The 26,784-nt window shown below is 41.7% G+C and overlaps 1 protein-coding gene across 2 annotated transcripts in view; it reads right to left on the bottom strand.

Moving 5' to 3' along the window:
* Positions 1–26,784, bottom strand: part of SOS1 (SOS Ras/Rac guanine nucleotide exchange factor 1) — a 519,460-nt gene that overhangs the window by 288,626 nt on the left and 204,050 nt on the right. The window contains exons 1-3 of one of the 2 annotated variants that reach the window (XM_073627669.1): positions 13,548–13,612; positions 12,018–12,161; positions 1,450–1,560 (exon numbers count right to left, since the gene is read on the bottom strand). In XM_073627669.1, the coding sequence (XP_073483770.1) occupies positions 1,450–1,560; positions 12,018–12,161; positions 13,548–13,598 (306 nt within the window). In that variant the 5' untranslated portion in view covers positions 13,599–13,612. Of the gene's footprint in view, positions 1–1,449; positions 1,561–12,017; positions 12,162–13,547; positions 13,613–26,784 lie in introns of those variants that run through there. The other variant, XM_073627668.1, reaches the window with a different exon arrangement.

Genomic DNA, 26,784 nt, shown 5'->3' with positions numbered 1-26,784 from the left:
ACACATGCATTATTTTTTAATTCCCTCCCCCACTGGTTTCTTCAGCAGCTCTGCAAGGATTGGCTGTTCCACACCTCAGCATGATTTGGCATGGTGAAGTAATGTGGTTACTTTCCTGTCTTTTCACTGGATGTTAGAGCTCATAGCAGAAGTTCAGTGTTAGAAATAAACAGGAGAAAATGCATATTGACAAGGGGAGTGTAGAGGAGGGCGGGGAGTCTACTGACATCATGACTCCACCCACCGAGCTCCAGACAACAGACCCACCCACAGAATATGCAGTTTTTCGGGTCTAATAACAGACAAAACAGGTAAAGATACATGCAGGAGGCATGTATATCCTTATAGATAACTCCCATGGCAGTAGTTTAGAAAGGATGACATTGGGTTTACATCCACTTTAATTCTATTGTTTGTTAACATGGTCTTTAATTACAACATTTAGACTAGAATCTGACATTATGATGATGTCATAACTGATACAGCAGGCTTTTTAAATGGTTTATGATTTCTTGATAATTATGCAGTTTATTTTACATGTCATCATCCTGAAATGTTGGTCTTTTAGATGACTACCATGTTTTTCAAAATAACTCCTTAAACACAGGGAAGGTGTGCTGGTGAAGGTCATCCATTATTCCATATATCCATCCACCATTATTATGTACAATAATGTGTCACTACAGTCCCCCCAGTTTATGTGGCTTAGAGCCACCGGATGTGGGATACAACTTGTCCCACACCTGGGATACTGGTCTAGAGACATGTGGGATACTGGAACACTTGCCTACAGACATGTGAGTTCTTCCAACATAAATAATTATTTTCTCAGATTGTACGCTCACAGAACAATGATTTTGAAGGAAGCCGATTTTCTGTATCTTAGGCTGAATAAAGCTAATGCTAGTTAACCTGTGTCTGATATTCTCACACTTGGGAAAATCTCTGCTTTTGGATGACACATCCTTGAGCCTATAAGTCACCATCTTGAACAGACAACCTTACTTCTGGAAGGGAAAGGTCACATTGCCACTTTCAGTGACCTAAATCTTTTCAGTAGTCAATCCTTCAATGCCCCCTTTACAGAATTGTAAAGTAACTGCGCTAAAAGTTATACATTAGTACCATTGCTGACCTACTTATAAAAACCAGGTTGCGTGGCTGTCTCGCTTATTGTCAAGTGTGAAGCAAATCAGAGCATTCCATCTGCTTACTAGCACTGGTTCGGCAAGACAGCCAGGAAATTAGCATTTTCAGGATAAGGTCAACAATGGCAGTCTACATTCTTCTTTCTGCACAAGTTTCCTTTACAAACAAACGCCATATGGTTATCACATAATATGAGATAAATTTGCATAGAATATATCAGACAGGACTAAAAAGTTACAAGATAACTTTAAAGAGCTACAAGTTAAATTTATATCTTGTCCCCTGAACAGCTTGTATTACCTGTAAATAAAGAGCAGCACCAGGCTTTGAAAGTTGACCAAGGAAGTGATCATGAAAACCTGGTCGAAGAATATCCTGAGCATAAGACTCATATGGGTCAAAAGCTAATTCCTATAAAGAAACAAAGTAAGATAAGGCATAGTTAAATGCACTATATACAGCTGAATAATCACACTGTTCATATTGCTTTTAACAAGTTTAATGCTATTCAAAAGGATAACTATCATGTGATAAACTCTTAGGGCCAGTTCACACCACATGCAGTCCAGTGCGTTTTTTTCTGCATCAAAAACACATAGAAAGTAGGTTATATGGTTTTCAATGGCATAGTTCACACCAGTGCTTGCAGTTCCAGTGCGTTCCAGAGAAAAAAAAAAAAAGTAGAACATGCTGCACTTTTCCTGCACTGGACTGTACTGGAACTCTGTAAAAAGCATCAAAAACTCACAGGAACGCACCTAAACGCACCAAAAACGCGCTGGAACACCCATGTTCTTATTTAAGGTTAAGGGGGAAAAAAGGGGGGAAAAAAGGGGGAGAAATGCACTGGACTGTATCAAAAATGCACTGGAACGCATAAAAAATGTGCATGCAAAAAAGCATCTGGAGCGCATCCGGACTGCCTTTCTATGGTGCGAACTGGCCCTTAAAGCATATTAAATGTCAAAACTTTTTTTTTTTTTGATAAAGCAGTAAAAGGTTTACATCCCAAGTTAGGTTTTTAATGCGGTCTGTATCCCAGTTATAGGGATTCACTTTTACCATTTGTCCTGGTGGCTACTCTTACTTGGAATGAAAGTGAGGGAGAATCCAAAACTCCGATTTCACACCAGAACAGAAATACTGTAGAGGGGCAATGTATTGTGGTTAATAGCTTAGTTGCACCTTTATAAAAAGGGATTTCCCCCACTTTAAAGAGATATCCTCTTACTTCCTGTTGTGTTTACAGTACATAAGTAAAGCGGAATCCTTGGAATCTGGGTTCGACCCAAGAGAGAGAAAAATAGCTATGCTCAAAATTTTGCATACGTAAATATTTGGCATTAATATTTAAAATATGAATTTTCATGCCAGAAAACTGTCTTTTATTTAAGGATAGTGATCATATGAAGCAGTTTATTATCACATAGTTGTTTGGCTCCTTTTTAAATCATAACAACAAAAATCACCCAAATGGCCCTGATCAAAAGTTTACATACCCTGGAATGCTTGGCCTTGGTACAGCTATACAAGGTGACACACAGATTAAATGGCAATTAAAAGGTCAATTTCCCACATCTGTTGCTTTTTGAATTGCAATTAGTGTCTGTGTACAAACTGTCAATGAAATTGTTAGCTCTCATGTGGATGCACTGAGCAGGCTGATACTGAGCCATGGAGAGCAGGAAAGAACTGACAAAGAACCTACGTAAGCCTCGGTTCACACCAGAGGCGGCACGACTTGCAGGTCGCCTCACCGAGGCGACCTGCACACGACTGCCCGGGCGACTTGCAAAACGACTTCTGTATAGAAGTCTATGCAAGTCGCCCCAAGTCGCCCCCGAAGTCGTACAGGAACCTTTTTCTAAGTCGGAGCGACTTGCGTCGCTCCCCTTAGAATGGTTCCATAGCACAGAACGGGAGGCGACTAGGTCGCCTGACAAGTCGTCCCTGTGTGAACCGAGCCTAACAGTAATGGAACTTTATAAAGATGGAAAAAGATATAAAAAGATATCCAAAGCCTTACATTTGCCAGTAAGTACTGGTCAATTACTTATTAAGTGGAAAATTCGGGCATCTCCTGATACCAAGCCAAAATCAGGAAGACCAAGAAATATTGTAGCCACAACTGCCAGAGGAATTGTTTAGAATACAAAGAAAAACCCACAAGTAACCTCAGGAGAAATAGAGGACAGTGTGGTTGTTTTTAAAGGAGCACTATACCACAATATTTGCAAATGATCTGCATGGTCGAGTTGCCAGAAAGAAGCCTTTACTCCACCAGTGCCACAAGAAAGCATGGTGAGGCATGTCAAGGTGTTGTCAGGCATATAGTAACCAAGCTTTTTATTGGCATTGGCACAGTAAAGGCTTCAGTGCATTCAAGTGAGAGCAAACAAACTCAGTGACGATTTACACACAGATACTAACTGAAATTTAAAAAGCCACAGATGTGGGAAATTAACCTTTAACCACTTCAATACTGGGTACTTTCACCCCCTTCCTGCCCATGCCAATTTTCAGCTTTCAGCGCTGTCACACTTTGAATGAGAATTGCGCAGTCATGCAACGTTGTACCCAAATTACATTTTTATCATTTATTTCCCACAATTGGAGCTTTCTTTTGGTGGTATTTAGTCACCAGTGTTTTTTTTTTTATTTTTTGTTAAAAAAACTAAAAAATAAGAACATTTTGAAAACAAATAAAAAGCTTTTGTTAGTTTCTTTTAGAAAATGTTGTAAATAAGTAATTTTTCTCCTTCACTGATGTGCGCTGATGAGGCGGCACCGATTAGGTGGCACTAATGAGGAGGCACCAATATGCCGCACTGATAGGGGGCACCGATAAGGTGCGCAAGAGCGGCCAGACTAGAAATGAGAGGGGATCATTTTACTATACGGCGGACGGGAGGTAGTTAACTGCCATTTTAACCTGCATGTGTCACCTTGTGTGTCTGTACCAAGGCCAAACATTCCAGGGTATGTAAACATTTGATCAGGGCCATTTGGGTGATTTCTGTTATCATTAGGATTTAAAAAGCAGCCAAACAACAACGTGATAATAAATGGATTCATATAATCACTATCCTTAAGACTTTTTTTGGCATAATCAATCATAATTTCAATATTAATGCCAACATTTTGCGATTTCTGCCAGGGTATGAAAACTTTTGAGCACAACTGTCCTTTGGAGATACTGTATACTTCAACAATAAAACGTGGGTAAGATTTTAAATATTTTTCAGGAACATGAAATCATAATAATAGATGGCAACATGATAAAAGGTTTACTCCACCCAAAATGTATATTTTCATTATGTATGGAATCTGACGGGGTGTTTTACCCATTAGCTTTTTACATTTGTGATGACATCTAATGGCAAGATCTGTCCATTGTAGCGTTGTTCCTACTATCTATATATCACTGTAATATAGAGGAATCAGATATACCTGTGTCTCCTCATTAGCCAGCCGGAGTAATTTTCATAAATGCACTGCTCAGAAAGAAAACACAACTTTCCTGGGAATTGTGAGCAATCAGTAGGATGATAAGCAGGAAGATAAGCAGTGGTCACAGGATATATTGGTGTCCATACAGGCACTGGTATTTTAAAACGATCATTCAATGCTACTAAATTGATCAACTTGAATAAAAGTTGCTAACCAAAGACCCTCAATTTGACTAACTAAAAGGACTCATGATTGATCAGCTGTGGAAGAATATTTTTGATTGTTTCTGATCGGACAAACATCTGCATGTGCCCTTTGCATTGTTTGATATTTAAATCGATGATGCATCAATATAATGGATCGCAAGATTGTGCACTTGAGGTTATGTACAGTTATAGTTGCGTGATTGAGTATTAAATAGTGTCTTTTCTATAGCAACATCTGAAGTCAAGTGAGTATTGAAGGTTTGTAACTACTTATGGCCACTAAATCCGTACATATGAATTGTGTGACTGGTCGCATGGATAAAAGATCAGAATATATCATGTCAAATACGGATGTGAAGGGATGTTTGCTATTGGGACCAGAAGGGTGATATGACAATGTTTATCGAAGAAGGCCTTATTTAACCACTTCAGCCCCAGAAGGATTTACCCCCTTAATGACCAGGCCATTTTTTGTGATACGTCACTGCGTTACTTTAGCTGACAATTGCGCAGTCCATTGACGCTGTACCCAAATATTGATGTCCCCTTTTTCCAACAAATAGAGCTTTCCTTTGGTGGTATTTGACCACCTCTGTGGTCTTTATTTTTTGCGCTATAAACAAAAAAAGACCGACAATTTAAAAAAAGTATATCTTTTTTTATTTTCTGCTATAAAACATACCCAATAAACTTTTTTTTTTAGAAAAATCAAATTTCTTCACCAATTTAGGTCAATTTGTATTCTGCTACATATTTTTGGGGGAAAAAACCCCAATAAGCGTATATTGACTGGCTTGCGCAAAAGTTATAGCATCTACAAAATAGGATAGATTTATGGCATTTTTATTATTTTTTTTTTTTAATAGTAATGACAGTGATCAGCGATTTTTTGCGGGACTGCGACATTGCGGTGAACAGATCTGACACCTAACTGACATTTTTGACACTTTTTTGGCAACCAGTGACATTATTACAGTGATCAGTGCTAAAAATATGCACTGACATTGTACTAATGGCACTGGCAGGAAAGGGGTTAACATCAGGGGCGATCAAGGGGTTAACTGTGTTCCCTGAGTGTGTTTACTAGCTGTATGGGGGATGGGCTGCCTGGGACAACACACAGATCTGTCTTCCTGCATAGCAGAAAGACAGGATCTCTGTGTCATCCCCTGACAGAATGGAGATCTGCCTTGTTTACTTTGGCAGATCACCGTTCTGTCTCTGCGACGAACGATCGTGGGCGGCCGGTTGACAGAGTCCGCCAGACCCGCTGATTGGCTCCCCCGCTGGCCAATGGGCACACCCACAGAAAGCCATGTACGAGCCTGATGTACACCTACGGCAATTCACGCAGCCAAGCCAACCTGCTGTATTATAACTGCGGCGGCTGGTCAGCAAGCGGTTAATGATACACTGGTTCATTTACACCAGATGCAGATGCATATGCAAGAAAAATGAATGTATTCCATTAAATGTGGTATACCAGGGCAATCACCATAGTGTTGTAAGCACCTTTATAAGTGTGTAAGTGTATAACAGTCTTTTATTGTTGTTTTTATACATTTTTAATAAACTTTTGTACGCTATTTGATCTTTTGTCTTGTATCCCTCCCTGGAAACCATTATACGGGATCCAGCTTGCTGACCCTGTGCATTAAAGGACTGAATCATGCTTATAAAAAGATGATCAGAGGAGTGCTTTACAATGCCAAATTACCTTTCTTCTGTAACAGGGAGGTAATAACATCAGTGAGTGCCTGTCCAGCTTGTTGCACAAGAACACGTTAAAAGGTGAAAAGTGAGGAGGACATTTGTGAAGTAAAGAAAAGATTGCAGAATTATTAAAATGAGAAGTTTAGCCACAGCTATATTGGCTATACCTCTCCTATAGGTCACAGGAGTGCAGTTTGTTTATTTCAGCTCTCCCGTGATCTGGTTTCAGCCAACAAACAGGCTGAAGACTACTGCCCAGAAACCTGGACCGACAGCTGACTCAGCCTCTCAGAAATCTGCTGAGAGTCTGAGCCAGTCCCTCCTGGTCCCTCCACAGCCCGGCACGCCAGTGAGCGTGGGGGTTAGAGCAGAGAGCCGGAGACTGACAGTCCCCGGCTCTGCTGCTCACAGAGTGCAGAGAACTGAGCGATCAGCTGTGTTTGCCCAGTTCTCAGTTCAAAGCAGGCAGGGGGACAAATGCAGCATCGAATCAATGCTGCATCCATCTACGTGAGTGTGTGTTTTTTTCATAGTCCATACTTCTCATTTAAAGATTGTCTGATGCATACATGAAGAGACAAACTGTATATTACATTAGTGTGTGAGATATCAAATTGTTTGAGGGGATTTAAGCAGTGCAGGTACTTATTGATATAGGTATTATACAGCAAGGGGTTGATTACACCTATGAACTGTGGCTGCTTAAGCGGCAAGTTATAGTTATGTGTGGAATAGTATTATTGCCCTTCAGACATTTAGGAAAATTTCTGTAACTATTTTTAGCATTCCTGTTCAGACATATGTACTTTTCACACTTTATACATTTGAAACCTGCTTCACTAGATAAGTTAACCTAGCCTGGGGAATGTAGATAAACTCAAAAAACTTTTAGATGCGTTTCTTAGCGAACATATTGCAAGGGATACTGAAAATGGTAGTGATATAAACACACAGGTGGAAACTGATAGACCAGTGTTTTAATTCAACCTAACCAACTATGTATTTAATATATGCACTAGATGTCCAACTGTTCTTTCCACCTTGAGGATGTTTCTTCTTGTCTCCTACTGTTGACATACACAAAACCCTGACAAAAATTCTAACTCTTTCACACTCTATGCAAAACTAAAAATGGCAACTTCCTTGATTAAACACGATAGGAGGGTTTACTTCCACTTTAAATAACAGCCTTGTGACCAGTGTTACTTTCATCTACATAATAAAAATAAAATGTATTTTAGTCGAGTAAAAAAATTCAGATGACTAAAGAACAACTGAAACTAAAATAGTATTTTAGTCAAAAGACTATGACTAAAATTAAATCAAAATTTTACATGAAAATTAACACTACTACATACAAATAAGTAGGCGGCATCTACTAAGCTGCTGAAAGAAAAACAAAAATTAAGAAAAAGCTTTTCTTATTTTTTCTCCTTAATATTTTGTTTGTAATATATTCAGGTAATATGTGCAATGGCATTACAGCCACTAGAGTTTACAGTTTTTGGTTTGTTTTTTAGATTTTAAAGTTGCACTTCTGTTTGTCAAAAAGCAATATTTTTGTTTATGAAACTTGGTTTTATTTATGAAGACGTTATATATCACAATAGCTAAATCTGTGTCTCTAGTGCATGTTCGAACCTTAAGGCCCCTTTCACACTGGGGCGGTGGGGGCGTCGGCGGTAAAACAGCGCTATTTTTAGCGCTGCTTTACCGTCGTTCTTGCGGTGGTATTCGGCCGATATCGGTGCGGTTTTAACCTCCGCTGGCAGCCGAAAAAGGGTTAAAACCGCTCGCATAGCCGCGCTGCCCCATTGATTTCAATGGGCAGGAGCGGTTTAGGAGCGGTGAATACACCGCTCCTTCACCGCTCCAAAGATGCGGCTTGCAGGAGTTTTTTTCTTCTCCTGCCAGCGCACCGCTTCTGTGTGAAAGCCCGAGGGCTTTCACACTGAACAAACAGTAGCGGCTGTTTTGGGTCGGTTTGCAGGCGGTATTTTTAGCGCAATAACGCCTGCAAACCGCCCCAGTGTGAAAGGGCTCTAATACCATAAATAACAGGTTATTCAATTCAATAAAACAATTCAGATGACTAAAATATGACAAACTAAAATGGCATTTTAGTCAAACAACTATGACTAAAACGAACTTGAAATTTGATTTCAAAATTAACACTGCTTCTGACACATGTAGTTTATTTCATACCATAATTTCATTAGAGATGGAAATTAAAGAGCCAGGGAACAGTTAATGACTTGCAAAGGAATATCCATCTCATGCAGTTACACTAGCAAATTCCCATCATGAGAAGCTCTAGGATTATAGTAGGATAGCCAAAATACTTTGTTTGCTAAAAGGACAATACTGGTAGACTTTCTTCAACTTCTGTATCTGGTCCCCATGTGAGTTTTTTATGTTTAGGTGATAAGACTGTCTTGTGTAAATTTAAAAGAGCTTGGAAATTTGGAAGATTGCATCGGTGGGTTTAGTTTTATTAATAAAGGGTGTTATCAAATAACCAGCTTCTTTGCCCAAATGATCAAAATGGTATAAACATATTCTTTAAATGTAGACAATCTAGTACTTTCCTTCTGTTGCTAAAATGTCACATACACACATACATACACATACACAGTATCTCACAAAAGTTGAGTACCCATCACATTTTTGTAAATATTTTATTATATCTTTTCATGTGACAACACTGAAAAAATGACACTTTGCTACAATGTAAAGTAGTGAGTGTACAGCTTGTATAACAGTGTAAATTTACACCCCTAAGTGAAAATGTCCAAATTGGGCCCAAAGTGTCAATATTTTGTGTGGCCACCATTATTTTCCAGCACTGCCTTAACCCTCTTGTGCATGGAGTTCGCCAGAGCTTCACAGGTTGCCACTGGAGTCCTCTTCCTCTCCTCCATGACGACATCACAGAGCTGGTGGATGTTAGAGATCTTGCGCTCCTCCACTTTTTGTTTGAGGATGCCCCACAGATGCGCAATAGGGTTTAGGTCTGGAAACATGCTTGACCAGTCCATCACCTTTACTAGAGGTCGACCGATATATCGGCCGATATTTGGTGTTTTTTACTTAATTGGCATCAGCCGATTGTGCTGATAAAAAAAAGCCAATATAACTTCAGCGCAACTTGCAAATGACTTCTGTAATAGAAGTCAATACAAGTTGCCTGAAATCTTCTGTGAAACAACTTCTCTCCTCCTCTGGGCAGCCTGCCAAATCTGATAAAAAGAATCTGAAGAGATACAATGTTTACACTTATGAATGAACTGAACTCCTTGTGGAGAAGTTCTCAGTTTAACCATTTAAAGACTAAATCTTTTCTGACATTTTTTGCTTCCAAGTAAAAATCCTGTATTTTCTGCTAGAAAATCACTTAGAACCCCCAAACATATTATATATATATATATATATATATATATATATATATATATATATATATATATATATATATATATATATATATATATATATATATATATATATATATATATATATTTTAGCAGAGACCCTAGGGAATAAAATAGCGGTTGTTGCAATATTTTATGTCACACAGTATTTGCGCAGCGGTCTTTTAAACACAATTTTTTTTTAAAAAAAATACACTAATACATTTAAAAAAAAACTAAGCAGTAAAGTTAGCCCATTTTTTTTTTTTGTCCAAAAGTTTTGATTACCTGTTTTTGTGTATTTAATATTTAAGATATAGTTTTTTTTTGTTTTTTTTAATCTAAATTCTACATACAAGTGAACTGATTGGAGGTTTGTTTTGTTTAATAAATGTTTAAATGTAAAAAATTTTCTGTATCACTTAACGTTGCTTTCACACTGGAGCGGGCAGTCGTTGACGGTAAAACACTGCCAGTTTTAGCGGCGCTTTACCGTCATTTTAGCAGCGCTATTCGGCTGCTAGCGGGGCGCTTATAACCCAGCTAGCAGCCGAGGAAGGGGTTAAATGCGCCCCTGAAGTGATGCTGCCGAAACGCTTTGCAGACGCTTCGGCAGCGGTGCGCATTCATTTCAATGGGCAGGAGTGGTGGTATACACCGCTCCAAAGATGCTGCTTGCAGGACTTTTTTTTAACATCCTGCCAGCGCATCGCCTCAGTGTGAAAGCATCGGGCTTTCACACTGAGACTGCAGGGGAGCCGTTTTACAGGCACTTTACAGGCGCTATTTTTAGCCCAAAAGCGCCTGAAAAACGCCCCAGTGTGAAAGGGGTCTGTTAGATTTTATGAGATGAAGGGGAAAAAAAAGAAAAAAAAAAACGGCCTAATATATCGGCCCAAAAAAATCGGCATCACATGCTCTGCTTCAGTATGTCACAGTACATGTTGGCATTCATGGTTCCCTCAATGAACTGTAGCTCCCCAGTGCCAGCAGCACTCATGCAGCCCCGGACCATGACACTCCCACCACCATGCTTGACTGTAGGCAAGACACACTTGTCTTTGTACACTTCACCTGGTTGCGACCACACACGCTTGACACCATCTGAACCAAATAAGTTCATCTTGGTCTCATCAGACAAACAGGACATGGTTCCAGTAATCCATGTCCTTAGTCTGCTTGCCTTCAGCAAACTGTTTGTGGGCTTTCTTGTGCATCATCTTCCTTCTGGGACGACAGCCATTCAGACCAATTTGATGCAGCGTGCGGCGTATGGTCTGAGCAATGACAGGCTGACCCCCACTCATTCAACCTCTGCAGCAATGCTGGCAGCATAAGTCTTTTCCCCAAAGACAACCTCTGGATAGGACGCTGAGCACATACACTCAACTTCTTTGGTCAACCATGGTGAAGCCTGTTCTGAGTGGAACCTGTCCTGATAAACCGCTGTATGGTCTTGGCCACCGTGCTGCAGCTCAGTTTCAGGGTTTGGCAATCTTACAGCCTAGGCCATCTTTATATACAGCAACATTTCTTTTTTTCAGATCCTCAGAGAGTTCTTTGCCATGAGGTGCCATGTTGAACTTTCAGTGACCAGTATTAGAGAGTGAGAGCGATAACACCAAATTTAACACACTTGATCCCCATTAACACCTGAGACCTTGTAACACTAACGAGTCACATGACACCAGGGAGAGAAAATGGCTAATTGGGCCCAATTTGGACATTTTTACTTAGGGGTGTACTCACTTTTGTTGCCAGCAATTTAGACATTAATGGCTGTGTGTTGAGTTATTTTGAGGGGACAGCAAATTTACACTGTTATACAAGCTGTACACTTACTACATTACATTGTAGAAAAGTGTCATTGCTTCAGTGTTGTCACATGAAAAGGTACAATAAAATATTTACAAAAATGTGAGGGGTGTACTCACTTTTGTGATATACTGTATCTATGGGCAATAAACTTGGATTATATTCCTAAAACATTAAATAGTGGCCAGATGTTTATTTACAAGATTAGGAACGCAAGTAAATTAACTGAATAAATCAATATAGAGATGAAAAAAAAAACGCTTATCCCAGAACTCACCTCTGCTAGGTCCTCAAAGCAGCTACCTACTAAAGGATGGGGACTGCCTTCATCTGTCATTTCTACGGTGTCCTCAATAAGGCCCAGAAGCTTTACACTTAGTTCATGGATATCGATAATTCGACTAAAAATATTTTCAACATCCTACATGGGAAATGATAGAAGAGGGCTCAGTTATTTCTATGGCGCAATATATCACACTGTTGTACCTTTAGTGTCACAACTGTAAACAAAACTACTTTTTTTACAGCAAGAAAACATACAACTATTTTTACTACTACTACTTAAAAAAAAAAAGAAACAAGAGTTAAAAGCAGAATCATTCTTTAGCAATCTGAATTTGAAATAAAAAGATGGAAACATTCAGCGATTAGATATGAAAGTAATACAATACAAGTCGTCAAATTGGCCATTTGTGTATATATATATATATATATATATATATATATATATATATATATATATATATATATATATATATATATATATATATATGTGCACTAAAATTTTACTGTGTACTATATTTTAAGTGACCCTATAGTTACTTTAAAAGCAATAAACAAACAGAAGATACTGAGGTGTTTGCCTACATGTTTACTTCTAGTAAACCTGGGAAGTGCCAAAAAGTAGGGCTCTCTGCAATGCAGGTCTTTATAGCTCTTGTGGTTAAACGGCTGGGGCCTGCTACCTATCCCCACCTTACCTTGGCTAATAAATATAATGGGTAGTCTTACTGCTCAAATGGAAGGCATGTGAAAGATTAGCTACAAGCTTTTGACTACAGCAGCTGGTTGAGATTTGCTTTAAAGAGTGTCAACACAGCACACTAAGACCCTTTTCACACTGAGCCGCCCTAGGCGTCAGCGGTAAAGTGGCGCTATTTTTAGTGCCGCTTTACCGTCGTTTTGGAGGTGCTATTCGGCCGCTAGCGGGGCGGTTTTAACCCCCATTAGTGACCGAAAAGGGGTAAAATCTGCCAGCAAAACACCGCTGCAGCGGCGCTTTGCTGGCGGTATAACAGCGCTGCCCCATTGTTTTCAAGGGGCAGGTTCGCTTTAGGAGCGGTGAGTTCACTGCTCCTAATGCACTCCAAGGAAGCTGCTGGCAGGACTTTTTCTGACGCCCTGCCAGCGCACCGCTCCAGTGTGAAAGCCCTCGGGCTTTCACACTGGAGTTAATGGAGCCGCTGTTTCAGGGTGCTTTGCAGGCGCTATTTTTAGCGCTATTTTTAATGCTATAGCGCCTGCAATTGCCTCAGTGTGAAAGGGGTCTAAAAGGCTTGTTTTCAATATTTCCTGCCATTGTTTCAAGTGCCTACATGGTTAAAGCTGCTATTGCTGACTTGTAATAAAAGGTGGAGGCCCCAGAGCTGTCATCCTTATCCTTCCGTGATTACTTGCTCAATCACTGACCTAGTACAAGCATGTGCATTTCAGGCATTCAGCTGTGCACACCATATGTACATCCTTGTTCTGGGTCGGTGACTCAATAGTAAAGGAATGATAAGGTTAACAGATCTAGTATACGCACCTTTGAAAACAAACTGGGAATGGCAGCCCCCAAATTTCCATCCTGACACATTCCATCTAATGGCCCTATTCAATGAAAAAAAACAAAAAAACAAAGAACAAACAGTGGCAAAAAAATGGATCAGTTACAACAAGTATAGTTACTTTGCAAGGAGTTAAACAATTACCTACTTAGCTGTTACTGGTAACCCTTTTATGACCAGAGATCATGGATCCCCTGGTCATATTTGACAATATTTCTTATTCATTTACGTAATACAAGGCCTTTTACAGCTTTTATTTGGTTTTAAGACCCTGTTCTGTTATTATTTATCGACCGCCTTGGGTACAACTAGCCTGTCAGATTTTTGTTTACATTTGAATACTGTTGGTTATAGCAGCTAGCAATAATCATTCTGTTCTGCTGGCTTCTCACGCCCCATGAAAGGTCTATAATGTTTACCATAGGTGTATTGTCAATGATAGAGACAGAATATCAACCAAAAGTCCAGAAAAACATATGATACAAATGTTATAAACTGAGTTGCAGTTCAGTGAGCAAAATAAGTATTTCATCCCCAAGAAAAACATGACCTCGTACTTGGTGGAGAAACCCTTGTTGGCAAGCACAGAGGTAAGACATTTCTTGTAGTTGGTTACCAGATTTGTACACATCTCGGGAGGGAATTTGGTCCACTCTTCTTTACAGATCTTCTCTAACTCCTTAAGGTTTCTTGGCTATTGCATGGCAACTCAAAGTTTTAGCTCCCTCTATAAATTTTCTATAGGATTGGGGTCTGGAGACTGGCTAGGCCACGCCATGACCTTAAAGTGGTACTAAAGTCATTTTTTTTTTTTTTTTTTTAGTTACAAATAACAAACATGTCATACACCCCTTCCCTGTGTAGTGGATTTGCACAGAGCAGTCCAGATCCTCCTCTTCTCTGTCCCTCTTCGGCGCTCCTGGCCCCTTCCTTCTGTTGAGTTCCCCTACTGCTTGCTATGGGGGCACGTGAGCCAAGCAACAGCTCCCTGTGTCCACTAAGACACGGAGCTGTGGCCCCTCCCCCTCTCTCTCCTCATTGGCTGGCTGACTGAATTTCACGGACAGCAGCAGAAGCCAATGGCGCCACGCTGCTGTCTCAGCCAATGAGGAGAGGAGTCCCGGGCAGCAGACACACTCCTACAACATAGCTGGATCTAGATGGACCTCAAGTAAGTATTAGGGGGGCTGCTGCAAACAGAAGGTTTTTTATCTTAATACATATAATGCATTAAGATAAAAAACCTTTTGCCGTTACAATCATTTTAAAGTGCTGGTAAAGGCTCAAGGTTTTTTACTTTAATGCATTCTATGCATTAAGGTGAAGAACCTTCTGTGCTGCAGCTTCCCCCCCGACCCCCCATTTTCTTACCTGAGCCCAATCCAATCCAGCGATGTGCACGAGCGCAGCAGCTCCGACGCTGTCTTTCTCCTCACTGATACAGTGGCTTGCAAAAGTATTCGGCCCCCTTGAACTTTTCAACCTTTTGCCACATTTCAGGCTTCAAACATAAAGATATAAAATTTTAATTTTTTGTGAAGAATCACCAACCAGTGGTACACAATTGTGAAGTGGAACGAAATCTATTGGATATTTTAAACTTTTTTAGCAATTAAAAAACTGAAAAGTGTTGCGTGCAAAATTATTGGGCCCCTTTACTTTCAGTGCAGCAAACTCACTCCAGAAGTTCAGCGAGGATCTCTGAATGATCCAATGTTGTTTTAAATGACTGATGGTGATAAATAGAATCCACCTGTGTGTAATCAAGTCTCTGTATAAATGCACCTGCTCTGTGATAGTCTCAGGGTTCTGTTGAAAGCGCAGAGAGCATCATGAAGACCAAGGAACACAAGGCAGGTCCGTAATACTGTTGTGGAGAAGTTTAAAGCCGGATTTGGATACAAAAAGATTTCCCAAGCTTTAAACATCCCAAGGAGCACTGTGCAAGCGATCATTTTGAAATGGAAGGAGTATCAGACCACTGCAAATCTACCAAGACCTGGCTGTCCCTCTAAACTTTCAGCTCAGACAAGGAGAAGACTGATCAGAGATGCAGCCAAGAGGCCCATGATCACTCTGGATGAACTGCAGAGAATCACAGCTGAGGTGGGAGAGTCTGTCCATAGGACAACAATCAGTCGTACACTGCACAAATCTGGCCTTTATGGAAAAGTGGCAAGAAGAAAGCCATTTCTCAAAGATATCCATAAAAAGTCTCGTCTAAAGTTTGCCACAAGCCACCTGGGAGACACACCAAACATGTGGAAGAAGGTGCTCTGGTCCGTTGAAACCAAAATCAAACTTTTTGGCCACAATGCAAAACGATATGTTTGGCGTAAAAGCAACACAGCTCATCACACTCAACACACCATCCCCACTGTCAAACATGGTGGTGGCAGCATCATGGTTTGGGCCTGCTTTTCTTCAGCAGGGACAGGGAAGATGGTTAAAATTGAGGGGAAGATGAATGCAGCCAAATACAGGACCATTCTGGATGAAAACCTGTTGGAGTCTGCAAAAGACCAGAAACTGGGACGGAGATTTATCTTCCAACAAGACAATGATCCCAAACATACAGCAAAATCTACAAAGGAATGGTTCACAAATAAACGTATCCAGGTGTTAGAATGGCCAAGTCAAAGTCCAGACCTGAATCCATTCGAGAATCTGTGGAAAGAGCTGAAAACTGCTGTTCACAAACGCTCTCCATTCAGCTTCACTGAGCTCGAGCTGTTTTGCAAGGAAGAATGGGCAAGAATTTCAGTCTCTCGATGTGCAAAACTGATAGAGACATACCCCAAGCGACTTTCAGCTGTAATCGCAGCAAAAGGTGGCTCTACAAAGTATTAACGCAAGGGGGCCAAATAATTTTGCACGCCCCACTTTTCATTTTTTTTATTAGTTAAAAAAGTTTCAAAAATCCAAAAGATTTCGTTCCACTTCACAATTGTGTCCCACTTGTTGGTGATTCTTCACAAAAAATTAAAATTTTATATCTTTACGTTTGAAGCCTGAAATGTGGCAAAAGGTTGAAAAGTTCAAGGGGGCCGAATACTTTCGCAAGCCACTGTAGCAGCAGGAGGCATTTGCATTGACGCGGTCCCGCTGTCTGTGTCAATGGATGCAGCAGCGGGACTCGGGAGCGAGCCTGCACGGATGCCCCCAAGGAAAGCGACTTTCCGTGGGTACACCCGATAAAGAGGAGGGGCTTGGAGCGGCGGCGGGGGAACTCAGAAGAAGACGATCAGGGCTGCCCTGTGAAAACGTTTGTATAAGTATAGGCACGTTTGTTTTTTCTAAATTAAAAACCTTGCAGCCGTATTGTGTTACCAATGGTTTGTTTGGCGACTGTGGTCCCAACTGCCTTAAAGGCATTGTAAAGGCAGAAGGATTTTTATCTTAATGCATTTTATGCATTAAGATAAAAAAATCTGTGTGTGGCAGCCTCCCCAGCAACCCCTAATACTTATCTGAGCCCCAACTCTTTCCAGCGATGTCCACGAGTCCCTCAGCCGTCCGGGACTCTCCTCCTGATTAGCCAATGGCACCGCTGCTGTGTCTGTCACAGCGGCCGTCAATCAAAGTAAGTTAGCCAAACAGGAGAGAGGGGGTGGGGCCAAACGGCAGCTCCGTGTCTGAATGAACACACGGAGCTGCAGCTCGGCTCAGGTGCCCCCATAGTAAGCTGCTTGCTGTGGGGGCACTCAACAGAAGGGAGGGGCCCGGAGAGCCGACGAGGGACCCAAGAAGAGGAGGATCCAGGCTACTCTGTGCAAAACTACTGCACAGAGCAGGTAAGTTTAACATGTTTGTCATTTTTTTTTAAAAATAGGATTTTTCCATCATACTGTAAAATCCTGTTCTTGGAGTACATGACGGGATGCAAAGCAACCATAATAAATGACTATATGGGTTATACACCACCTACTGGTGGATGGACACTGGCAGATAGTCAAACAGGAAGTCCACCCCTATATAACCCCTCCTACACAGGAAGGACCTCAGTTTTATAGCAAGGCAATGAATATCCCAAAAAAGATGGGAGGGACCTGTGTCCCGTGATGTACTCCAGGAAAAGGATTTTATAGGTAAGTATGATGGAAAAGAAGAAAATAAGATTTTATCGTACATCACAGGACACAGAGCAACCATAATAATGACTATACAAGATGTCCTAAAGCAATGCACTAGAGGGGAAGGAGACACAATCACAGAAACTGCCACCTGAGAAGGACTCTTTTTGCCGCCCAAAACTTACAAGTACCAGTAGCATCCTCTGTGGCTTTGATAGCTATCTAGTAAAATTCTGTGAATGTATGAACCAAAGACCATGCAATGGCCTTAAATCCTGAGCCACTGACACCTGATGGCAGATGCCTCCACACACCTTAAAAAAAAAGGGGTGGGGGATCTTGCACTTTCAAGCCATAGCCTCGAATAATTAACTGGCAAATCCAATGAAAATAGTTAACTTGGATGCCTCCTGCCCATCCTGGGCTCTACTGGCAGCACAAACCAGGATACCTGATCTGTACTGACAAATCAAGTAATTCTAAACGCCAGAACTACCTCCAGAGTATGCAGTGATCCAACTCCTGCCAAATGAGGATCAGAAAAGGCAAGACATTGTCTTGATTCCAGTGAAAACCAGACACCATTCTAGGCAAAAAATGGATGAGGACACAACATCACCTTAATATGATGCAAGACCAAAAACGGCTCCTTGCATGAAAGAGCCTCCAACTCTGACACCCAATTAGTGAAGTGATAGCAACCAAAGAAGCCACCTTCCAAGATAAAGGACTAACAGAATCTCTCGATTGGTTCGAAAAGTGGCCTCTGCAAGAACAGTCAAGATCAAATTCAAGTACCAAGGAAACAAGAATGGCCTGACAGGCGAGACTGTCTACGTTACACTCTGTATGAAGTATGAATCAAGGAGTGAGAAACAACAGCCCCTGGAAAAAAATATAGGGACGAACCCTGACCATTAACGGTACTTAAGACCAATCTCCTTTCCCCTACCGATTGGAGAAAAAGAGAAAATCTCCCACTCACATATTTCTGTGGGTGCCACTTCCTGGCTTCATCCCAGGCAAAAAAATATTTTCAAGTCCTGTATTGAAGTTCCCAAAGCTGGCTTCCAGGGGCTCAACAGTGCTAAGATACAGGACTCAAGACCCTTAGGTCCCCCTGGACTGGGAGTGTCCCAGGAGTGACCCCCGCAAGACTCGCTATGTCAGTGTACCAAGCCCTCCTGGGCTAATTTGGCTAACATCATTATCAGTATTACCCCCCTTCCGGATTCTTCGCAAAAGATGTGGCCGAATTTGAAACAGAGGTAAAGCATCAATAAGGGAGAACTGGTCCCTAAGGTGTTACCAGTGCATCTACCCCTATTGCCAGTGGAAGCCTCGTCTTGGACACAACCTGTCCCAACTTGTTGTAGAACTTGGAATCTAGTAGATTCACCTGCACCGTTCCCCCTGCCACTATTCTATACCTGTAATATGCACGGACGATAGAGACAGCGCTTATGCTGTCCCAGACAGAATGTGGTTCACCTTCCTGAGCCGCATGACTCCTGGTGCCGCCCTGGTCCTTGAGATATTTTATATATATATTATATATATATGCCCCTGCAGAGGCTTTTCCGGATAGAACCTACAACTGGTTTGTACCATAATCCAGAGCAAGGCGTACTGGCCAAAAGCTCCAAGATATTTATGGGCAGTATACTCTCCTGTGAAGTCCACTGAACTGTAGCCACCCCCAAACCAAACGGAGAAACTGGCATCAGTGGTTATCTTCCAGTACCTGAAAGGAAGAATTCAACCTTTCTAGATTCCGAACCATCAATCACCAATCTTTAGCTGTGCAATACCCTGGGAACAGAGCCCTTTAGCAATCCAATGCCTGGATCTTTAAAGTGATAGTAAAGGTAAATTTTTTTTTTTTAAATAACATGGCCCCGAACCTGCTCTTCTGGGGTCCCCCGACAGCTCTTACGGCTCCTCCCCGCATCTGATAACCCCCTCAGAGAAGCGCTTCCCCGAGGGGATTACCTTGAGGGCACGCTCCCGAGTCCAGCATTTGGCGTCCATAGAGGCTGAATGCAGGACTCAGCCCCGCCCCCCGGCACTCACGTCATTGGATTTAACTTACAGCAGAGGGATCCAATGGCTGCGCTGCTATCAATCTATCCAATCAAGAGCCGAGAACCCAGGGCAGAGAGAGGGCGCATCCCCGCCGGGTCAAGTTCGAGGGTTCAGGGGGGGCTGGGGGACCTGGTCATTGACATAGGATGCATTAAGGTGAAAAAACACGAAGGTTTACAACCCCTTTAAGTTCCAGATGGAGAAAATGATCCTCTATCAAGACCTAGAGTAGGACTGTACATAAGGAATGTGCTTCAACCTAGATACAGCTTCCTACTCCAAAGTGTATCAAAGTAAAAATCTGGACCAACTGCTTCCTGAGCAAAGGTTATTGAGGTATACTGAGATTGACACCCCCTGCGTCTTTAGCAAGTCCAGCACCGGAGCTAGGAGCTTTGTAAACCTCAGAAGCTGTGGCCAGCCCTAAGGATGGTCACAAAAAAGAAAACAGACGACTTTCCCCTGCAATTACAGAAATCTCTGATGAGGCTGGAAACAACCCGGCACATGAAGCTGTGTGTTTTCTCAAGATTATGGGCCCCACAAACTACCCTTTGCAAAGAGGTCATCACTGAACAGACCGAGCCTATCTGAAACAGAATAATGCCCAGTGGATTGAGATCTTAAGATAGACCTCATGTCCCTATTCAGTTTTGAAGCTACCAGTTAATTGTTTTACAATAATGAGCCCAAAGCTTTTGCTCCAAGATCCAACGCAAGGCCAAGACTGACCAGACTAAGGAAGGAGCGAACCACCTCAGAGACTGCTCTAAAATCTTATGGTCTGAGATACTCTCAACAGAGCAACCTCAGATGCCTCCCTTCATTTAGGAGGGAAACCTGGGCAGTCTCCCATTCAAGTACTAACCAGGCTTGACCCTAGATCAGGCGCCACAGTGGCTCAGATCACCTTGATGCCATTGGTCCAACAGGAGACGTGAACATTGCCAGACCACTGAACCTGAGGGTAGTGTATCTGCCTCACCCTTCTAAGTCATTTAGCTAGTCTAACAGATACATAATAAAGTGAAGTATTAGACAAACTAATACGCAGTTCCACAAGGATGCAGGCCTAGAAAATGTTGGTCTACCACTATACAACCTCGTAGGTATGTACGTATGCAGGTACCCTGGTATGCAAACATACAGGTATACAAGTTTTCTTGTCATTCATGATCTATGTATGCAGCTCAAGGCAATAAACACATATATATGTATCTCTAGACAAATAAACACCTATGTATACAGTTTAATGTAAATGAGCACATATGTATGCAGTTTAATGTAAATGAGCACATATGTATACAGTTTAATGTAAATAAGCACATATGTATACAGTTTAATGTAAATAAGCACATATGTATACAGTTTAACCACTTCAGCCCCGGAAGGATTTGCCCCCTTCCTGACCAGAGCACTTTTTACAATTTGGCACTGCGTCGCTTTAACTGCTAATTGCGCGGTCATGCAATGCTGTACCCAAACGAAATTTGCGTCCTTTTCTTCCCACAAATAGAGGTTTCTTTTGATGGTATTTGATCACCTCTGCCGTTTTTATTTTTTGCGCTATACACGGAAAAAGACCGAAAATTTTGAAAAAAAATGATATTTTCTACTTTTTGTTCTAAAAAAAATCCAATAAACTCAATTTTAGTCATACATTTAGGCCAAAATGTATTCGGCCACATGTCTTTGGTAAAAAAAATGTCAATAAGTGTATATTTTTTGGTTTGCGCAAAAGTTATAGCGCCTATAAACTAGGGTACATTTTCTGGAATTTACATAGCCTTTAATTTATGACTGCCTATGTCGTTTCTTGAGGTGCTAAAATGGCAGGGCAGTACAAAACCCCCACAAATTACCCTATTTTGGAAAGTAGACACCCCAAGGAAATTGCTGAGAGGCATGTTGAGCCCATTGAATATTCATTTTTTTTGTCCCAAGTGATTGAATAATGACAAAAAAAAAAAATTACAAAAAGTTGTCACTAAATGATATATTGCTCACACAGGCCATGGGCATATGTGGAATTGCACCCCAAAATACATTTAGCTGCTTCTCCTGAGTATGAAGATACCACATGTGTGGGACTTTTTGGCAGCCTAGCCGCGTATGGGGCCCCGAAAACCAATCACTGCCTTCAGGATTTCTAAGGGCGTACATTTTTGATTTTACTCCTCACTACCTATCACAGTTTTGAAGGCCATAAAATGCCCAGATGGCATAAACCCCCCCCCAAATGACCCCATTTTGGAAAGTAGACACCCCAAGCTATTTGCTTTGAGGCATGTTGAGTCCATGGAATGTTTTATATTTTGACACAAGTTGCGGGAAAGTGACAAATTTTTTTTTTTTTTTTTGCACACTAAATGATATATTGCTCACACAGGCCATGGGCATATGTGGAATTGCACCCCAAAATACATTTAGCTACTTCTCCTGAGTACGAGGATACCACATGTGTGGGACTTTTTGGGAGCCTAGCCGCGTACGGGGCCCCGAAATCCAATCACCGCCTTCAGGATTTCTAAGGGTGTAAATTTTTGATTTCACGTTTCACTGCCTATCACAGTTTCGGAGGCCATGGAATGCCCAGGTGGCACAAACCCCCCCAAATGACCCCATTTTGGAAAGTAGACACCCCAAGCTATTTGCTGAGAGGCATGGTGAGCGGCTAGGCTCCCAAAAAGTCTCACACATGTGGTATCCCCGTACTCAGGAGAAGCAACAGAATGTATTTTGGGGTGTAATTTCACATATTCCCATGGCATGTTTGAGCAATATATCATTTAGTGACAACTTTGTGCAAAAAAAAAAAAAAAAAAAAAAAATTGTCTCTTTCCCGCAACTTGTGTCACAATATAAAATATTCCATGGACTCGACATGCCTCTCAGCAAATAGCTTGGGGTGTCTACTTTCCAAAATAGGGTCATTTGGGGGGGGTTTGAACTGTCCTGGCATTTTATGCACAACATTTAGAAGCTTATGTCACACATCCCCCACTCTTCTAATCACTTGAAGACAAAGCCCTTCTGACACTTTTTGATTACATGAAAAAATTATTTTTTTTTGCAAGAAAATTACTTTGAACCCCCACACATTATATAGTTTTTTAAAGCAAATGCCCTACAGATTAAAATGGTGGGTGTTTCATTTTTTTTTTTTCACACAGTATTTGCGCAGCGATTTTTCAAACGCATTTTTTGGGGAAAAAACACACTTTTTTAAATTTTAATGCACTAAAACACACTATATTGCCCAAATGTTTGATGAAATAAAAAAGATGATCTTAGGCCGAGTACATGGATACCAAACATGACATGCTTTAAAATTGTGCACAAACGTGCAGTGGTGACAAACTAAATACATTTTTAAAAGCCTTTAAAAGCCTTTACACGTTACCACTTTAGATTTACAGAGGAGGTCTACTGCTAAAATTACTGCCCTCGATCTGACCTTCGCGGTGATACCTCACATGCATGGTACAATTGCTGTTTACATTTGACGCCAGACCGATGCTTGCGTTCGCCTTAGCGCGAGAGCAGGGGGGACAGGGGTACTTTTTTTTTTTTTTTCTTTATTATTCTTTTGCTTTTTTATCTTATTTTTAAACTGCTCCTTTCATTTTTTTTTAAATCATTTTTATTGTTATCTCAGGGAATGTAAATATCCCCTATGATAGCAATAGGTAGTGACAGGTACTCTTTTTTGAAAAAATTGGGGTCTATTAGACCCTAGATTTCTCCTCTGCCCTCAAAGCATCTGACCACACCAAGATCGGTGTGATAAAATGCTTTCCCAATGGCGCTGTTTACATCCGGCGAAGTCATAAAATGCTCGTAGCTTCCGGTTTCTTAGGCCATAGAGATGTTTGGAGCCACTCTGGTCTCTGATCAGCTGGCTGAATCACCGGCTGCATTCTCAGGTTCCCTGTTGAGACAGGAGAGCCAGAGAAAAACTCGGAAGACGGTGGGCGGGGGGGGGGGGCATTCCCTCCCACTGCTTGTAAAAGCAGTCTAGAGGCTAGTTAGCCGCTAGGATTGCTTTTACATGAAAGCCGACCACTGGCTGAAAAGAACGATACCAAGATGATACCTACACCTGCAGGCATCATTCTGGTATAACCACTCAAAGTCGTGAATGGCGTACCTGAAGACAAAAAAATGGTTAACAATAAAGCACAGTAAACGTTAAAGTATAAAAAATTGCATACCTGAAAAGCAAACATAATAAAACATAACAACAATAAAACATTGCAGAATAGAATAGAGTAAAAAAGAGCAGAACAATAGAGAGAATAAAGAGAGAGAGAACAATAAAACGACAACTATTTTTTTTAATTTTATATTTTTGTTTGTGTTTTTTTTTTACACTTTTTTTTGTAACTGTAACTTTTATAACTGTAACCGGTTCCAGGTTCGGGTCTCTCAAAATGCGATGGCATCTTGGGAGACCCTGTGAAAGTGCGCCTAGTCTGTGGAATGCTGTACCCTACGCTAATACAAAAAGCGTTTGATACAGTTCCGCACACACGGCTCATGTGTAAGTTAAAGTCTACAGGCTTGGAAATATCAGTTTGTAAATGGATAGAAAACTGGCTAAAAGACAGAATTCAGAGAGTAGTGGTTAATGATTCTTACTCTGAATGGTCTAAGGTTATCAGTGGTGTACCCCAAGGTTCAGTGCTGGGACCCTTACTCTTTAATATCTTTATAAATGATATTGGGTCTGGGATCAAAAGTAACATTTCTGTCTTTGCAGATGACACCAAGCTATGCAGTGGAATAACGTCCTTACAGGATGTCTCCAATTTACAAGCCGACCTCAATGCACTGTCTAATTGGGCGACTATGTGGCAGATGAGGTTTAATGTTGAGAAATGTAAAGTTATGCACTTGGGGGCTAAGAATATGCATGCATCATACATGCTAGGGGGAGTACAACTGGGGGAATCTGTAGTGGAGAAGGATCTGGGGGTTTTGGTAGATCATAAGCTCAATAATAGCATGCAATGCCAAGCTGCGGTTTCCAAAGCGAGCAAAGTTCTTTCTTGTATTAAGAGAGGTATGGACTCCAGAGAGAGAGATATCATTTTGCCCCTGTTCAAATCATTAGTAAGACCTCATCTGGAATATGCAGTTCAGTTTTGGACACCAGTTCTCAAAAAGGATATCGTGGAACTGGAGAAAGTGCAGAGAAGGGCAACCAAACTGATAAGAGGCATGGGGGAGCTCAGCTATGAGGAAAGATTAGAGGAACTGAATTTGTTCACTCTTGAGAAGAGGAGAATAAGGGGGGATATGATCAACATGTTTAAATATATAAGGGGTCCATATAGTGAACTTGGTGTTGAGTTATTCACTTTACGGTCAACACAGAGGACAAGGGGGCACTCTTTACGACTGGAGGAAAAGAGATTTCATCTCCAAATACGGAAAGGTTTCTTCACAGTAAGAGCTGTGAAAATGTGGAATAGACTCCCTCCAGAGGTGGTTCTGGCCAGCTCAGTAGATTGCTTTAAGAAAGGCCTGGATACTTTCCTAAATATACATAATATAACTGGGTACTGACATTTATAGGTAAAGTTGATCCAGGGAAAATCCGATTGCCTCTCTGGGATCAGGAAGGAATTTTTTCCCCTGCTGTAGCAAATTGGAGCATGCTCTGCTGGGGTTTTTTGCCTTCCTCTGGATCAACTGTGGGTATAGTATTGGGTATATTGGATTGTACGTTTTTTTTTTTTTTTTTTTTTGTGGTTGGACTGGATGGACTTGTGTCTTTTTTCAACCTGACTAACTATGTAATACTACTAGTGTATGGTAGCGTTCAAAACATTCACCAATGCAAAGACCAGGATTGTCAGGACAGGAGGGACAATAATAGCGGGTGTCACGCCTATATCCGCGCTTGCTGCAGACACTACATCTTTTTTGAGGGGGTTTGTTGGGTAGGGGTACTCGGGAGGACATAAAGAAAATGCCTCTCATGCAGCCGACTGCATTTGGTTGGGGATGTGAATGGGGGAAGTACAGGTGCTGCAGAAGCGGTGGGTTCCCAATTAGGATTGGCGAATGCAGCAGGAAGGGCATTATGGGAACGACGGGCCTGTGTTTGTCTTTTTTGTGGCAGCGGGACACTACTTGCGCTTGCCACCTCACCAGCTTGAACTGCACTTATGGGACTCGCCACGTCACCAAGTGTTACTGCAGTGCTGGTTTGACTACGACCGGGGTGTACTAGGGCGCTGGTGCTTGCCAGTTCACCAAAACGCTACCAAAAAAACTGTTAGCGATCGCAGGGATCAGGCCTGACTCTGCGAACACTGCAGTTATGCGTTTAGTGTTTTGTAAGTGACAGTGATCGATCGATACTGCACTTGGGTGGGCTGGGCTGGGCCGGGCGGAGGGGCAAAACGCAGGTGCTAGCAGGTATCTGGGCTGATCCAGCTAACACTGCGTTTTTGGGAACCCTAAACTGCTGGGGACGCCAGTATAGATCTGATCGGATCAGATATTGATCCGTTCAGATACTATACCACTAAGGGAGGTGTACGGTGCGTGCGTGGGTGTTAGCGGTACTGGCGCTAATCTGACGCTGCCTGGGGCTGGTGCTTGCCAGTTCACCAAAACGCTACCAAGAAAACTGTTAGCGATCGCAGGGATCAGGCCTGACTCTACGAACGCTGCAGTTATGCGTTTAGTGTTTTGTAAGTGACAGTGATCGATCGATACTGCACTTGGGTGGGCTGGGCTGGGCCGGGCGGAGGGGCAAAACGCAGGTGCTAGCAGGTATCTGGGCTGATCCCGCTAACACTGCGTTTTTGGGAACCCTAAACTGCTGGGGACGCTAGTATAGATTTGATCGGATCAGATATTGATGCGTTCAGATACTATACCACTAAGGGAGGCGTATGCTGTGTGCGTGGGTGTTAGCGGTACTGGCTCTAATCTGACGCTGCCTGGGGCGACACATATCACCGCCGGGCGATCAGGGGGCTAAACCTTTATTCGGTAATAAACGACGGGTGCCCTGACACTATAAAAAATAAACGAACTA

This window comes from Aquarana catesbeiana, linkage group LG04 (assembly GCF_042186555.1).
Source record: "Aquarana catesbeiana isolate 2022-GZ linkage group LG04, ASM4218655v1, whole genome shotgun sequence".
Lineage (NCBI taxonomy): Eukaryota > Metazoa > Chordata > Amphibia > Anura > Ranidae > Aquarana > Aquarana catesbeiana.
Note: the sequence above shows the minus strand (reverse complement) of the source record. Positions and strands in the feature narration are given on the sequence as shown.